The sequence below is a fragment of the Lichenostomus cassidix genome, chromosome 2 (assembly GCF_008360975.1).
Source record: "Lichenostomus cassidix isolate B80296 chromosome 2, HeHo_3.0, whole genome shotgun sequence".
NCBI lineage: Eukaryota > Metazoa > Chordata > Aves > Passeriformes > Meliphagidae > Lichenostomus > Lichenostomus cassidix.
In genome coordinates, this window is record NC_139482.1 from 124,766,773 (window position 1) to 124,784,608 (window position 17,836).

General features: G+C 35.4%; 1 protein-coding gene across 5 annotated transcripts in view; it reads left to right on the forward strand.

Moving 5' to 3' along the window:
- Nucleotides 1-17,836, forward strand: part of RALYL (RALY RNA binding protein like) — a 382,641-nt gene that overhangs the window by 320,651 nt on the left and 44,154 nt on the right. For all 5 annotated transcript variants that reach the window (XM_085053115.1, XM_085053112.1, XM_085053113.1 and 2 more), the window contains one exon: nucleotides 7,070-7,102. In XM_085053115.1, coding sequence (XP_084909241.1) covers nucleotides 7,070-7,102 — 33 coding nt within the window. The remainder of the gene's footprint in view (nucleotides 1-7,069; nucleotides 7,103-17,836) is intronic.

Sequence of the window (17,836 nt, forward strand, 5' to 3'; positions counted from 1 at the left end):
CATAATGTAACACCTCTAATTGTACAGAAGGCTGTAATTTGGTCTGGGAGCTGCTGGTGTACTGCAAGGGCACCGTTTAGGTGGCTTGTAAAGAGCAACAGAAATGTGATGCTGGGTTATAAATTTAGTATTCTGTGAATAAATAAGGAAGGTTGAATAAATGAAAGACTGTAACATATTTTAAAGTCTTATGAATGATATTAGAAGAAGAAATTTAAATTAATTTAAAAGAAAATGGACTGTTAAATAATATTACAAGTAGCATGGAAGGCTGTGCCCAACACAGCGAGACAATAGCAACATATTCTTATGCAGTGAATTCTTAAAAATAAAATTGCCAAGCAGGTTTATTTCTTGGTGAATTCTGTTAGTCTTGGAACATACTGTCTGAAAATATGTTATCCACCCTGCAAGAACTGATACTTAGCTCTGTTGATGCGTAATGTCAAATGTAATTTTACTTTTTAAAGGATAGGTTACAAATTGAATGCCTTTTTGGTAGAATATGTTGCCAGTATTCCCAAAACTTCTGTCAGAAGCATTGGATATTTTACTGAAAAGTAGAAAAATGTATGCATAATCATGTGTGATTTGAGTCTTAAGAAATGCACATTTTCTAATACCTATTGGCATAAAAATGTATGTTGCATTTTTCAGTTTTGCGTGAGTGAGATGATTCCAGGAAACAGAGTGACAAACATGAATCTTACATTGTCAGAGAGGTGACCCTCCTGTAACTGCTTTGAAGTGTTAGTAGTGTCATTGAGGGAAAAAGGATATTAAGCCTCTACCCTTGGGGATCCTCAAAGGCAATGCCTGCATTAACCTTCATCTGTTTGTGACTGCAAATAGCCACGCAGTAAAGTAGTATTGATTGTGTGCATTAGATCCGTCAACATTGTTCTGTTCAACCCACCCTGATGAACCCATTCCAGATGTTTTTAGATCAGTACATATTGACCTGAATGTTCTTACTCCGATTTAGAGCAGAAAAGGGTCAGGTGAAATCAGCTTCATGCAAAGAATGATTAAACCTGTAAGGAAGAGAACTCTAAAGCACACTACTTATATGACCATATTTTTCTCAAAATTCCTTCTTTTGTTTGGAGCATAGTTTTCTTCAAAATTCAGCAACTATTACAAATCACAGGTAAAAACACATAAAAATTGACAGTGACATGGAGATATTTTCATTCTTCAGGGTTTGTTTACATTGCTTTATTGATCAAAGGTACCAAATTGAGCATGTTTTTGTTTTGGGAAACTTGCAAGAATCTCAGTTTGTATCTGATCATTTGGATCATGACTGGAAATGTCACATGGATGTATGTATGGGTTAAATACAGTTCAGCTTATCACTCTGGCAACAGGAGGCTTCTCTTGGGTGGCATGGGAGGAAACTGGAATAAGTAACTATCTGAGAAGGTTTTCAAATGTAGAGTCTGAACCAATTTCACTCCAAATCACAATTTGTTTTCCTCAGAAATACTACCAGGATTTATATTAACTCTGAGAATTCATGCCACTGCTTATGTAATCTTTGCAATTTTCGGATTCATAAAGGAAGATACAGTAAAATCAAACCTGTAAAAAAAGACAAGATACAGCTTTTAAATGACTTAGAGCTTTTAGGTTTTTTTTCTTGCTGCTTAAAATTTCGGCCACCCATTAATGAGTATTATTGGAAACTACTTCCATTTTACCTCTAGTTCCCCTTAGTTCTCCATGCCACTCTTTCCTACCACACCCCCAAAAAACCCTTCCATCCAATATTGTAACAGTAATACATTCTGTATCCAATGTGACAATGTACTTCATTGTCACTGCATTGTCACTGCGTTGGTATTTCAAAACCAACTTTTGCATATGCTGGTTTATGTCTCAACCTAGCCTCTTGCTGCTGTGAAAATTAGTATAGGGAAGAGGCAGTCTCTTTGAAGCACTTCCTACCTGTGGAGAAAGATAGCTTTTATTCAGTTTTTCAACTGTCAAACTTCCAAGATAACTCTGAACAGATTATTAGCAACATTATACTAACTAATGGCTAAAAGGTCATCTATCCCATACATTCATGGAGTCAAAAATCCTAGAGGCCCCTGAAACTTGTTCTTATGTCAAGAATTCCATATTTACAAATGATATAGGATACAGATTTTGCTAGGAAACTAGATAAATTTGGTCATGTGCTATGTACATCTCACATGTCTTGAAAATATGCTTTACATCTGTACAGGCTGACATCAGGTATTGTTGATACAGCAGCACAGCATCCTGTGCTAAGTGCTCCCTCAAAAACTTTTCCTGCAGAGAGTGCTATGGCACTGCCCTGTCATGGGCTTAGGTGCTAAGTAGAACTGGCTAAATAAAATACACTGGAACAACACTTGGTGAGTTTTGCAGGTTTTTTTAAAAAATAGAAAAAATAAAATTTAATTTAAATAATTTTAAAAAGCCTTTCACATGTTTTCTGTTGTCCAGACAGAAATGTGTCTGGACATATAAAATGTTTAAAAATCACGTGATAACTATATGCTGGACCAAATACTCCATTTCTTTCACTTCAAAACACTGAAAAGACTAAAGGAACCTTCATCATGCAGCATATTAAATGCAAAGTGCATGAATGTAAACCAAACCCAAGGGTGAGCAGAAGCATTCATAGACAGAAAATGCTCAAACCAAGATTTCTCCTGGAGACCAACTATAATTTCGGTTTTCTCTATCACTAGAAATTAAACTGTGTAACATCCATACCCATATCATAGCTGCAGATATCTTGGGAAGTCACCTTCTTCAGGGTGCAACTTTTTCCTCATGGACTTGGGGAAAAGCTGGTGCTTCAAGAAGTAATCTGAATTATTCTCAGTGTTAAATAATTAACTTTGTCAAAAGTCACAGAATATTAGAAAAAAATGTATCTTTTTTAATAAGTCAGAATGTGTAATGTGTTGTGATACTTTCATAAGGGATTGTATATGTATTATACATCTATTAAGTATTATATATAGATCTGCCTAGGGAGAGCCTGGTAGCCAAAGGGATAATATTGTTTGATAATCTGTTTATCCCTTGAGTGCTTGCTAGTGTAGTAGCTTTCTTATTAAATAAATTCTTCAGTAATTAGTAAAATTTAGTTTTACTACACTTGAATATTCCAGTTGTGAATTTTGATTAACTGTGATCTGAGACTAGAAAAGACTTTAGTCTGTGACTTCTTTAATCTGTGCTGGTTAAAGGACACCTTTCAATTAGCTCTGAGGAAAGATGTTTTAATACGTCCCCATAACTAGCAGTCTCCTGTTACCCAGTTCTTCCTCTCTTAAACACTTTTTTTTGCAATACCCAGACAGTTGCCCTTCATTTCATATATGTATAGAATAGTTCTTCTCAAATTGTCATTCTGCTTTTCTTTTTAAAAATTCTTTACACTGAAAATGACACTAAATTCTTCAATTTATAAAAAAAAATACAAACAGATTTTAACTATGTTCACTGGATGATTATAAAACAGCTTTTTGTTGCCTATTTTACACTCAGTCCCTTTTTTTGTTCAAATAATTTATGCAAACCAAAAATAAATATAGCACAGCACTGAGTTTTCCTACTATTCAGTTTGCCACTCTTCCTCATTGGCATAAATCTTTGTGCATGGTCATGCTGAGGTTAGATTGTATTTTCTCAGCTTGATTATGAGACTTTTATATCAGGCAATATCAAGAGCTTTAAAAATGAGACTAAGTCATACCTGTCATCTGTCTTATCTTTTATCCACTAAGTCAGTTATTGCATCAAAGGACTAAGTTTGCACTGAGAAATGACACTTTGAGTTTGCAGTAAGTTAGTTTCCTCTGTGGTTTGAGTGATGTATTTTATTTCGTGCTGGAATTTTTATGTTTCAATAAATAACAGAAGCACTTAGCTCTGTGGAATACAACTTCTTGAGGCACTGGGAAAACTAATACACAGTATTTAACATGCAATATTCATGAAAACAATAGTTGGTTGTTGTTGTTTTTCTAATCAGAGTCATCAATTGCAATGTCAAGCACCAGATGGAAGTGGATGTTATTAAATTTATTAGGAAAAAGTGTAAATTTGACATAAACCTCTAAATTATTTTTCCATTCCCTGAGCTTCTGAAACACTTCTGATTGATTAGATCTTTTATACAGTCTTTCTACCATTTATTTGTTCCAGAATATGACTGTGTTCCTTGATAAAATTTGCCAACATTTATAAAGGCATTTATGGAAGCTTCAGAAGACAAAATTAGCTTCTTCCCTAATTCTATTTGACAGTCATTACTGGCAATGTCCAAGAAAATTATCTTGGATTGAAATTAGGTCACAGAAAACAGAAAGGAAGGTGTAAACCAGCAATTGTTATTTCAGACTCAATAGATCACAGAAATTACATGAAAATATATTTCTTCTATAAATTAAGAAATGCTTTTATTAGGCTTGCTTGCATAGAATAGAAATATTAGGAAGTAGAAAAATTTTTAATGCACATGCTTTAAACAGAAAGAAATTAGATGAAAATATATAACACTGCTTAAATATTTCTGAAGAAAGATGTTTTTTGATAACTTCAAACCACAGTCTCAACATGCAGAGAAAAATGCATCCATGTTTGATTACTGTGAATGGCAACCTAAGGGTTTTTTTTTAAAGGTTCCTTTAGCTGTTCTTTTCATTTTCAAGTTTAATGCATTGATAAACAGGGTGAGCCATAAACGTGAATATTCTTTCACTATACATATTTCAGCTAAATCTTTGGTTCCTAAAGCTGTACAGCACAAAAAAAATATACTTGACAGGTAAATAAGTCAGCAACATCACTCAGTCAAAATATACATTAACACTATAGTGATGTCCAAAATACTTTTCAGTGGGCCTGAGTTTCCTATATGGCTTGAATAAAAGTGCTTCTAATCACCTTGAAAACTGCAGTCACTATTCATGCATTTTATTGTCAAACAGAAAATGTGTGATGTCAGCAACACACTCAGCTAACCCTCTTCAGGAATTCTGATGTGAAGCTTGCAACCTAAAATGATTATTCATCAAAAAGAAATGTTGGTTCCTGACCTCTTTCTCTGATTCAGGGCAGACAGTTTGTTTTAACAACAAGTCAGAATAAAAACCCTAACAAATTCTTTAAATTCCACGTGGTTTTCCTAGTAAGTGCTTAAAGATGAAATTATGTGACCACGGTGAGGAAGAATATATTGATTCATAATTAATTACCTTGGAGAATCCTTGGCCCAAATCCTTTTGCTTGTGTTCTGAATTGATATAATTAGAGATGTTATTCACATTATCCTGTAAATGGTTTTGGGAAGGAGAGGATTTTTTAGCTAGAAATCATATAGATTTATGTATCTTGGATGAGGCCTCAGATATAGAAAAAGTCTTGCCTGCAATCTTAATAGGACAATTATGAGAGGAATGTAGAATTTACTTTGGGATCTTCCTGTCATTGCATGATTTGTCACAGAGGACAAGTCAAAGAAGGATTCACATGCCCTCAGCCTAGTCACATTTCCCCATACGTTTGTCTGCAAACCTTGAAAATTTGTCCATCTGGATGTTCAGCCCATGTCAAAGATGGAATTTAGATAATTTATATAAGCAAACTTAGCAGCAAAGAAAATAATAAAATGCACCATTGGATTAATCAGACTTTGTAAAGTATCTCTCCAAAACAGGTTGCAAGGGGAATAACACTAAATGGGAACTTTTCAGGGTCCTTATTTTAAACACAATGTGACAGTACTGTGCATACCAATGTAGGAATCAATTGCCTGTGCCTGTTCAGTTTACAGTGACTAGTTTTAACTGAGCAATTTATACAGCATAAAAATTTATTTTCCTCCTGCAAAATTTATCTACTATATGCAGATTAGGAAGTCAGACATTTCAGAAAATCTTAGCTCAGAATCAAAGTGAAACACAACCTCAGTCTGTCACGTCCCAGTCATGCTACTGTTTAGCCTCATCCCTCCTACTCAAACTGATATATTGCCTTGGCATATTGACAAACTGAATTTTTCTGATGGGAAAACCATTTCAGGAAAGAAAGAAAAAAAATCTCAATCTCTCCTGATTCACTACTATTCCTACATAATTAAAATATGATTCCCATTGTTTACTGTTCAGCTTAGTATTTCTAGCACACTCAATATATTTTTGTAAAAGAGACAATTTATGTTTTAAGATTTTTCCTGGAGATATATGAGAGCATTTCTCTAAACTTATCAGGATTACTCTTTTTACAGTATCATATTTAATTAAGCAAGAATTCCTCAAAATTCTGGAAAATTCAGTGTACGTTAGGTTGAAAGGAAAAGTAAAGAGCCTATAATACCTATTGATAAATGTCACCAGTAAAGATGATATAGGATGTTATTTCATATTGTGTTGCAATTTAAAACCTTTATATCCATTTGCTATATACTGAAATACCAAATAAAAGGCCAACAGATAATTGTATTCTTTTACTATGAGGAACACTTAAACTAATTAAAAGTAATGCAGCAAATTATCTAAAACCATTTAGCCAAATCAAGAGAGAGGTCAAACCTAGGGCAGCACTATTTAAACCAAATTGAATTCCGGCTTGAGAATGGATTTCAAATAGATTTTTAATAACAGTATTTTGTCCACAGGGCATTCTATCACACACCTTTTGTTTTCAAGTAAAATCCACCAGAACAGTGCCAGGTGTCTCTTCATTACAAAATTTCTGAAATATGAAGTATGTAAGTATGTTCTGAGGCTTTCATTCTTTGCTCATCTTGCTTATAATTAATCTTTTCAGCCAAACACTGAGTACTTCCCCTGACTGATTCATTTCAATAAGCAGAAAAAGAGGCTACAAAAGAGTAAAACTAGTGCACAGAACCTACAGGAGAAGGATGAAACCTTCTATTGACATTAAATTGCATCCTTAAATAAACTTGATGATGTCATTGAATAAACTTAAGAATGGTTGTTTTAAATTAGTTGCATAATTGTTCTTAAACACCATAAATACATATATTGAAAACTTTTTATTTACTTGACAGACTTGAATCAAAGGAGCCTTTCCTGTCCGTTGGGTAAGTAGGAATATGTATATTTTCATGGCTATTTATATATTCAACAACCATAAAGTATTATTTATTATGCTGAGCATAAACATTCTCTTTCAGTATTATGGTTACTTATTATACTTCATCTTAGCAAACATAGGTTTTAGTCAATAAAGTCAGCAGTCATGGATATTTTCCTTCTTAAAAAGCACTAAGAAGTATGTTTTGCCTTTATTGATGAAACAAAACTTACACTAAAATACATGTAGGACTTAAATGTTTCAGTAAAATATAGCTGGTTTATTAATTTATTTTCACTGACTTTATCCAGAAACAATTCTAAATATAATCTATACCACTTGTCTAAATCCATGGAAAAATAATTGATAGTTTCCTTAAAAAAAAAGGTGCTATTCCAATAACAGAAATAAAATCAAATCTATGAAATAGAAAAAAATCATTTTAGCCTAATTATAGATCACTACACAGATAGTGTAGTGCATATTACAGCCATTGCCTTCACAGTGTAACAGCTACTTATATCTTCTCTGTATTAAAATTATTACCCATCATTCTAAAAACATTATTTTTAAATATATCGTATTCTAGAAAAGTACCATTCTTTTATAAAATGTAGACTAGTAAATGTGTTAGAGGTAGTTACCTGTATTTTACTTCTGAGTATGCATTTTACTTTTCATGCGCTGTTTTCCTTTCAGCTTCTTTATTTAAAAGTTTACAAAGTGTCCTAACATCCTCCCTGTTTTCCTTCAGAACTGTATATTTTTATGTGTCTTCACTCCCGTTTTCCTTTGTTCACACCATATTTCATGCTATCAAGAATATAAACTGCAGACAAAAGGTCCCATGCAAAACATCCATTTAAGGGTTAGTTCTACCATATCAGTAACTTCCAAATTGTTGTACTAGCTGCAGAACTTCAAATTCTTCAAATTCAACTTCAAATTCTGAATTGCAGATTAAAGTTAACAAGCAAGAAAATATGTAAATTATGATCAAAAGGACTCAACAAATTAGCATAAACAGGACTGAGATATGTCTTGCTTTCTATAGCATAAAGTAATTCTGGTTTGTTTGAGTATGTTTTGGATTAATTGCTTTCTATTTCTGCTTTCTACCAACTCAAAACTATTGGAAAATATTTAGAGGGGGCGTAGAGGGTGCACTGCTCTTGGTTTTCATGCTTTGAAATATCCAAATTCGTTACCAAATTCAGTCCCTTCTGTTAATAACTTTCCTTACTCCAATTTGTAACTTGTCCTATTGAGTTGGTCTTTTGGGGGCCTTCACTCTCATAATGAAGTGATTATCTGAAAATCTCAACTTTAAGATATAAAAAGATGTTGTATGCCTTTGTGGTTGAGAGGCAAAGCTGAAAGTATAAAAATCCAGGAAGCAAATAAAAAAGTGTTAGCAGTTAAATTATTTGCCACAAAATAGTAAATCCTATTTCTGTAGTTCTTATCATGATCTTAAGAACCATGCTGGCAATCTTAGCATATTTGGGGATGACTGCCTAGGAGGAAATATTGTGATTTGGGTTTGGGTTTGTTTCCATATCAGCAGATTGGCGGCCACTATGTAAATCCACATTACATCCACAGTTATTGTGCGTGGTTTTGTTGCTAAAATTGATTCCTCTTGGGAATTCTAATCTGCTCAATTAGACAGCTTTTTTCCAGAACCTTTCAGATGCTTGCCTGTAATATATTTGAATTATTTTATATAAGCTCATAATAACGAAGACAGATAAAACCTCCCAAAATTATTCCCTCTGTGCTACTTTTGCCTTTTACTTCTGCATTTCCTCCACCCCCAAGGAGGGCTTCAAGGGTTAGACCACAATGTTTTGAGGAGGGGCAAAGCCAACCTCCACCTCCTTGGTACTGTGTCAAAGACATGGTCCTCCTTGTCCACAAAAACTGGGGAGTTCTTTTTTACAGAGAATGAGCTCTAGTGCCAGGAACTGAATCTAAAGTTCTAACCCAGACAGCTGCAACCACCAGGCTTTTAAAATACAGCAATGTTTGCAGAAGAAATGCTGACTTAACTGCAATTAAGCTAACACATGGTGCCCTTAATGGCTCTTGCAGCCAGAGTTGGTCAAAACACCAATCTAAATTACTTTTGGCTGCCTACAGATGGCTTGATCCTGCACACCAGTCTCCCATGCATCTATCTTCTATAAAAGAGATTTGTTTCCACATTTTCATTATACTGCCTGCTGGACCTAATTAAGCTTTTTCATCTTGCTGTGCCTTAGCCTATGACTTCTTGATGCTTTTCCGCTGCTAATTGTTTTGGCAGGGGAAGGGAACATGATGTGTAGCAACCCAAGACCTAAAGGCTGCCACAGGTTGTTGAGCTCTGTGTGTATGTACAGGGCTGACCTATTCCCATAAGAGATCCCACAAAGGAAAATTGGTTGATAAAATGTTGCATTTTTCCCCACTCTCAGCAGCCAAAGGCAAGCAGACCCCAGCTCTTGCTGTTGTATTTTCTGTCTCAAATGCAGGGAGACAACAGCTATTGTACTCCCCTGGTAAAGGCAATTACATTTATCCTTTCTATGCAAAATGCCTAGCAAAGAAGAAAAATCCACTCTCCTTTGCTCCCTCTGCAAGACAGGGGCATAATTTTACAATGAAGCGATAGTAACATCTTTAATGAAAGTCTCCAGTGATAGCATTCAGGAGCAAAAATTCAAGTGTACCAGCTATTCAGATAAGAGTATCTGAACGCAATATTATGATTTTAGGCTGGAACACAAAGTTGAATCGGAGATATGTGTTGTCTGCTTTTGCCTCTTAGACGTAAGGATAAAATACTTAGGGAAGGCTGAGACATTTGTTAGTGCTGAATGCTGAGTGATAGCCTACAAGGGCACAGGATGCTTCTCTCCAGAAATGTTATTTCCACATTTTTGGGGGCTTGTATTCATATTAAACCTAAGCAAGACTGAGAGGTGTCTGGACTTTCTTTCCTCTTTATATTATATAGCATTCATGTTCATAAAGGTTTAGTATAAAAGAGTAGCTTTGCAAATAGTCAGAGTGCCTGGAAGACTTTAATATCAGAGGCAAGAGTTTTGGTAAAAATCCACCAAAGTGAAGAACACTGACAATGCATCAAATTTACCTCATGCCAAAAATTTTGAAAGATTCAGACTTAAAAACAAAAGGCAGGTCAAGAGTCTTGATAAAAAGATAAGGATACTGCAAAATGGACACTGCAAAAAGAACAACTAAGTGTCAGCTCATATTAAGTTCATACTGCTTTGTGCAAAGGATGTGTAATATTTTTAAAATAATATATATTTAAAATGCCAACAGCTTTTAATTATCCACATCAGCTTTCCATATTTGGTAATTTCATAATAATAATGATGCATAATTATCACCTCAACAAAACAGTTATCATTCTCTCTAAATTATTAGATTAGTTATCCAATTATTAACCACCAGCTATTTGTTGGCAGCTGATTTATCATAGCTGTCTGCATGTAAAAGTTTAGTACTTGATAAATTTCAGCTAATACTGCGTGCAGATTCGTAACTGGTCATCAGTCTGAGCCTTAAAATTGAAATCTCATTTTGTAAGACACAGAAAATGCAGAATCTTTTAAGGCCTATAATAGTATTATATGGCAAATAGAGACCACAAATATTTTGTAACTGTGTAACACGGTAGATATTCTATGAAAGAAATCTTTCTGGTATCTAATCATAATTGTATGTAACTTCCATAATAACCATGTGGTCAATATAACTTTAACCCTTACAGTGGAAGAAAGTCCCGTCACAGCAACTAGTAAGTTTGTCTTATGTAAAAATATTTGTCTTTTCTCTTAGATGCCATTTGATAGTATGTCCCATACCGTTGAATTCAGAAGAGACAGGGGGGGGAGAGAGAGAGAGAGAAACAACTAATTTTCTTTGAGTCTAATCAAAACAGATTCATTTATTGCCAGCTGCAGACAATGGGATTATTTCTGGATAAGCAGGTGATAGCTCTTCAGTGAGATGATCTTTGAAAATGCATGTGTTATATACACCTGGTTATCAGCTGAGATTCAATCTAATCTCTGGGTTTTTTTCAAACTTTTTCCTTTTTTTGATTGATTGATTGCTATAAGCACTATAAATTTAGGTGGAAAGACCAGAGAGAGACATAATGGAAAATTAATGCATTGTATGCATTTATTTAATGATGAATAGTTGTCTGTCATGGAAGAAAGAAGAGAGATACAAGTAAAATTGACACTAGTTGATGCATTTTTTATGTTCTTAGTGAAAAACTAGAGGTCTGTGTGAATTACTGCTTTCCTCGCCAAGGTCTTGTTTCTGGAAAGTATTTGACAATAAAAAATACTGAAAAGCCATGCTTTTTCCAAATAACATTTTAATCACAGTACCTTTCAAACATAGTTACTTACTTCTACAAGAGACACAGTAATTTTTGTAGGCTCAGTTTCTTGGAAGCACTTAGAAGTGTTTTTAAAATACAAAAAGTAAAATACATTCATTTTCTTCCAGAAAAATTGTTCTAAGATACATCTAATAACTTGAATTTGTCACTCATATTTCTTCCTCTTGGTTAGTAGTACTCTTTTCTGCAAGGCTGTTTTGCAGAAGATCTATAGGAAATAGAATATTTCTGCTCGTATACATTGGTTTGAAGGATCCCATTCTGCAGAAGTGAAATAGTTTAAATAAGAGCCTAGTCCTTGCAGGCTCTTTTAGAATAATACTCAGTCCACTTCAAAAATATGCAAATTTTTTCAATTCACAGTCATATTTTGTGGAGGTTTAGTTTGTTGTTGATTCTTAAATGGACAAAAAGTTATAAGGCACAGAATGGATGCAGTCACATAACATCTTCTGTAACAAATTCCATCACTCCTTTTCCTCATCCTTGTTATCAGGTAGCACCAGTGCAAGGAGCAAACACTGTTCCCAGCCAGCTTTTGAAGAGAGAGGGCTAAGAAAATTATTTTCCTTCAGCAGAGGAAAAATATAAAAAGGAGAGATACTAGACTAATTTTGCTTTGTTATTATGACACCAATAGAACTACCAACCAGAACATAATCTTGTAACTCATTCATATGAGCCAGGTATTTAGGAGCTGTTTTCATGGAAAGTATGGGAAGACTGAACACACTTGACAATTATTTAAACTCGTGGTTTAGACCCAGGCAGTAATTTCTTATGCTTAAAACCACTTGGGCTCTGTGACTCAGGCAGGCAGTAGCAGGTCTTCTGCTTTTATAGAAAACACCCTTTAAAACACCAACTCTTTGATTATGTCTGAGGTTTAGCCTGGAGGCAAGAAGCACAAGTCAGGGTTCTGCAAAGGCTCTTTCCTGGGTGAGGCTTCCAGAGTAGTTACAGAGAGGGCAGGAGGGATTTGAGAGATGACAGCACATATGGATATCTGCAGAAGACACTGAGAATCTACATGGTTTAATTTCAGGTAGTATTACTGACATACATCTCCTCCAATTTTCCAAAACCCACAAGGCTTAAGCTTTTCTATAATTGCCTACTTTCAATTATTATGAGACTCTGAAAAAGGCATGAATACCACTATTTTGTAAATTTATTGTTTCTTTTTTTTTTTTGCTTGAAGCTCTCTCAGACAAAGTGATTACAAAGCCACAGTAATGTTGGTCCATTGCTGTGACTGAATTTTTCAGTGGCTTTGTGATATTACTCAGTGTTTAAAGATCTTAGATTATATACTTTTTGTACTGATATGCAAAATTAATCTAATTATTTTATGTTTTTCTTATTTTCCTGATTTTTTTCATTCTACGTGACTTCCACTTTCACGCACAGAGCAATATATATTACATAGAAAACAGACTAATGAATTTAGCCAGAAAAATGTTATTTTCCTGATTCCTAATTCCCAAATTAACTTTCATTAGCAAAAACTCAACAAATATTCACCTTAATCAATTCTTTTTCCTCTCTCTGATCTTAATAATATCAGTAATAATGTTCTTAATAATTGGGAAAGGCAAAAGCATGAGATCACTCTTTTTCTCTACTGGTTATTCTGTTTCCCTTTCCCTTTAATGTCTATTATTTCTGTCTTCCAAGACTTCCCTTTCACCAGCAAGTCTAGAAAAGCAATGCATATCCATATAATTTGTATATTGGGTTAATGATGAACAATTCCTCAGTACTGAAATATTTGTACTCTCACCTATGTACCAGACAGTCAGGAGGTTTTCTAGAGAAGGGAAAATTATATGCAAGAGAGTGTTTCTGAAGGAAATTCGGGAGGCTGAAATATTCAGGGAGTGTAGGAATAAGAAATCTGGAAACATAAAAAGAGAAAGGAAAGGCTAGGGGAAAGCACAACACAAAGAAACAAAATAGGAGATATTTTCTTACAATGGAAGATGGAGGGAAGAGGAAGGACCGTATTTTCTGGGCATGTACCCTCACTGTGGGACAAAACAATTTACATCAAATTAGCTTGTTTCTTTCCCAAACAGCAGTGACTGATCCATGAGTTATAGAAAAAAAAAAGTTTGAAAAAGTCTCTGTTAGCAGTATTCCCATTTCCTGTTTCTGAGGTATCAATGTAGCATCTTGCCCCAGCAGTCTGTATGGGCTGCTGTGAATCTTCAGTACGAATACACTTACTGTGGCAGGCTAACAGGCATGTGCAGCAATATCATCATACCTTGCTCCCCATTCACAACACATCTGAAAATTTTGACAGTTTTTCATCCTTCTTATGGTTGTTGCATATTAAAGGCTTAATTTATTTGCCCAAGTTTCCAGATCATTACAATGAAGTTTTATTTCAGTATCTTCCCCATGATAGATATATTGAAATATACAATAATTGTGAAGTTTTCTATTTTGAGTTTCAAATTCCCTGTAATGCTGTACAAATCAGTCAGCCTGTGTTTATCCCTTGCCCTTCTGCCAGTGTTTCTCTAACTACTTTTTTATGATGTTAATAATTGAAACCCTTCTTAGGTTCTTAGCACTAGGCCTTATACAAACATTAGGAGGGATCTGATGGCTGGGCCCTCTGATTCCACCCTCAAAATCAATTTAATCTTTTTCCCCAGAAAGTGAAATATCAGATTGATCCGTCTATCTAAAATCTTACTTGCACTGGAGCTATAAGGGAAAGATATGCTTGAAAGACCAAATCCCAGAAAGACAGCCAGTGCTGCTATGTGGGCATTTTCTTGCCAGTCCACTTCCTACCCTTCTGCAGTACTGTAATTGGCAGCTCCTTGATAAAGAGATTTCTTCTTTGGAGTTCGACCAACCATGATCATAACAATCAGTCAGTGGACTTGCTTCAAAAGTTATTGCTCCACACCAGTCTGTGTATACATTGGCTCTCTAAACTGTGAAATCAGGAGAAAGAGAGGAGGCAACGCAGAAAGAGGCATATCAGAGAGAAATGTTGCTTATGCAAACTGGAACTTTCCGATGTCTCTCTCATGTTTATTAAAGATTTTTAAAAAATAATGAGCTTCAGACTAGGAGTTATTTTCTTTAAAGTTGCTCTGTTTATAGCCTTGTGTGTGATACTAAGGAACAACTACTCACAGCTTGCTTTAGTGATCATTGAGCTGTGTATTAGCATATTGTGGTTTAATCCTAACTTGAAATAAAATCACGATATGTCCTGATATTAGGCAAGATTTCAACTAGTAAAATTAATTGTATAATAGATTGTTTTGTAGAAATTTAGCTTGGTCTGAGATCTGACCGTGGTTACAAACCACTTTCCAACTCCATTGGTACAATAGCTTTACACACGGTAATTTGAAAAGAAGCACAGCTGTGTTAAGGGTATTTATCATGATATTCAATAGTCTGGCCCAAACTGATGTTGATTTCAAGGGTCTTGATTTGGCTGCTTTGGTTTCAGTTTTGTTTGGGGGTATTTTTGCTTAGTTGTAATTATGAACTGCAGTTCAAAAGCACTATGTAGCTATCCTTTGAGTTGAGGGATTTTTTCATCTCAGGTTCAGGCCAGATTATTATAATTCTCACTATTTTTCAAGACAAAGTGCCACTTTTTCAGCATCAGCCATACACACTCTCGTGGGGGTGCACACACAGGTGTAACAGGTTACAACAATTTTGCTGCTGATATAGCTCAAAAACAAATGGGAATTAAGTCACATTCTGCCTTGCCAATAGTAGGATAAGAGTTTTATTGCTAACAGTTTCATTACTGTCCTTCAATTTTTTTCCTTTCTAAAGTCTTCAGCTTTGGTTCTGAAATAATTTAAGGATCAGCTTCGCTCAATAAAATTAAATCCTTCACAACATATAGAGTAGAATTAAAAGTTGGAGAATAAGCCTTAAATGTGAAGTAGAAGTAACAGAGTGAATCTGTCATGCATGACCAACAACTGACAGTTGACATTATTATGGTAGTGACTCTGTTGCTAATGCCAAAGCATTGGTTTAATTTGAAAAGTATAGACCAATTTCCAATAAAGAGGGTTTGTTGGTTTGTTTTTCTTTTCAGTTGCCTCTAATCCTGTGTACAAAAAAAACCCAAACAAAAACAAATTCAAAACTGAACAAACTTTTGAGCTCTCCACACCTGAATGCTTAGCCATTCCTCTCAGGGATAAGGATGGAAGGTTTACTCAGCTGCCATACCTGTAGTCAGCTACTTTGATCAAATATTTTGATAACCACACAGATAGACATCAGAAAATACTTGTAAGTCCTAATAATTATAAACTTTCATAGGCTGAAAGAATGGTTTGGGTTGGAATGGACCTTAAAGATCATCTATTTCCAACAAGTGCCACACACTAGACCACATTGCTCAAAGCCCCATCCAATCTGGCCTTGAACACTTGCAGAGATGAAGCATCCACATCTTTGGGCAACCAATTCCGGTGTCTCACCATCATCACAGCAAATGTCTTCCTAAGAATTTAAATCAACCCTCCTTCAGTTTAAAGCCATTCCTCCTTGTCCTATCATGTAGTGACCTGCCTTTGTCAAAAGTCCCTCTCCAGCCTTCTCCTAGGTCCCTTCAGGTACTGAAAGTCTGCTAAGAGGTCTCCCCAGAGTCTTTTTTTCTTCAGGTCCAACAATCCCAACTCTCTCATCCTGTCTTCACAGGAGAAGTGCTCCAGACCTGTGGTCATCTTTTTGGCCCTCCTCTGGACTTGTTCCAACAGGTCCACATTCTCCTTTTGTTGGGAACAACAGAGTTGGATGCAGTGCTCCCCATGTGGTCTCAAGAGAGCAGAATAGAGGTGGATAATCACCTCCCTCACCTGCTGGTCATGTTTCTTTTAATGAAGCCCAGAACAAAGTTGTCTTTGTGGGCTCTGAGTACACACTGCTGACTCACATAAGAGTTTCTTTACAACCAACACTCCCGATGCCTTTTGCCAGAAGCACTTATTTACCGGAAAGTACCTAGTAGATATGGCCTTGTTTATTTTCTTGCTGTCTAAATCAAGGGACAGAAAGTAAGTAGAAGTTTCCAGGCACACTGTGAACAGGAAATAGTCAAAATGAAAAATTACCAACATTCAGACTGCATTTTTCACATGAACTGTTTGTTCTAAACTATTTGAAAGTAGCTAACACCCGCACAGAAATTAGGAACAATATATGAAGGAGGGAAATGGAAACATTTCTCAAATAATCTAATTCATGCTACAGATCTATCCTTTCTTGGTGTACAAATGGATATGGGATAGAAATGGAAGCCACATCTTTTGAAACAGTGAAGTTATTGAAACAAAACTGGAACTCATTATTTTGGCTTCTACATCAGTAATGTGCCAAAGTGTTACCATTTGTTTAGCAGAAATGGAGGAACCTGAAAGGTATGGAACAAGGCTTTGTTTCCTTGTAAAACAAATATTTTCACTTATACACACACACACATATTAATCATGGTTATACTTTAAATCTGAAATCAAGTATGATTTGGTTTCAAGCCGACCTTGTTTAGGTGTCAGTAGTTAGGTGTATTTCATGTTCTGGATGACTCTTTATAGGCTATAAAACTGTCTTGATGAGTAGAGCATTCACAGAAGAGTAAAATTCCAGCCATGTAAGTTGTATAAGGATGAGTAATGGTTTTTCTGGGAAAATGAGAAAATCATGCAAGGGGAGTTCAGGAAGAAGGTAAGGGAGTGGGAAGGAGGAGTCAGACACGGAGACCTTGACAGTGTTCATTCCTTCACAGTTTTGTGGTTTGGGAAGAGATGCTGGAAGCAATTCTCAGCACTAAATTGTTTTGGTAGCTTAATTCGACAGACTATATAAAACAAAATTCAGTCTAAGTTGTGTCTGTATTGTTAACTTCTAGTGTGTATTTCCCACAGTGGTAAACTGCTTGAAATGAAACATTCTTTAAATATTTACTAGCCATGGTACCTAACAGTGCAAGCAGAACCCTCATCTGTCAGGGACTGTGACCACACTATCCAGGGAAAAATGTTAGAGAAAATGGCAATAATGGAAGCCTAAAGCTCCATGAGCCCTACATTGTGCAAATCACAGAAACACAGAATGGATTGGCTTGGAGGGGACCTTAAGGATCATCTAGTTCCAATCCCCTTGTCACAGGCAGGGACAACTTCCACTGGACCAGGTTGTTCTGGTATTAGTATATTATGTTCTTCACAGACAAGAACAACCAGTTAATGAAATTTGCCCATATGCTGCAAACAAGTTGTCAAAATGTCAGACTGCAGAATTGTTCTTTGG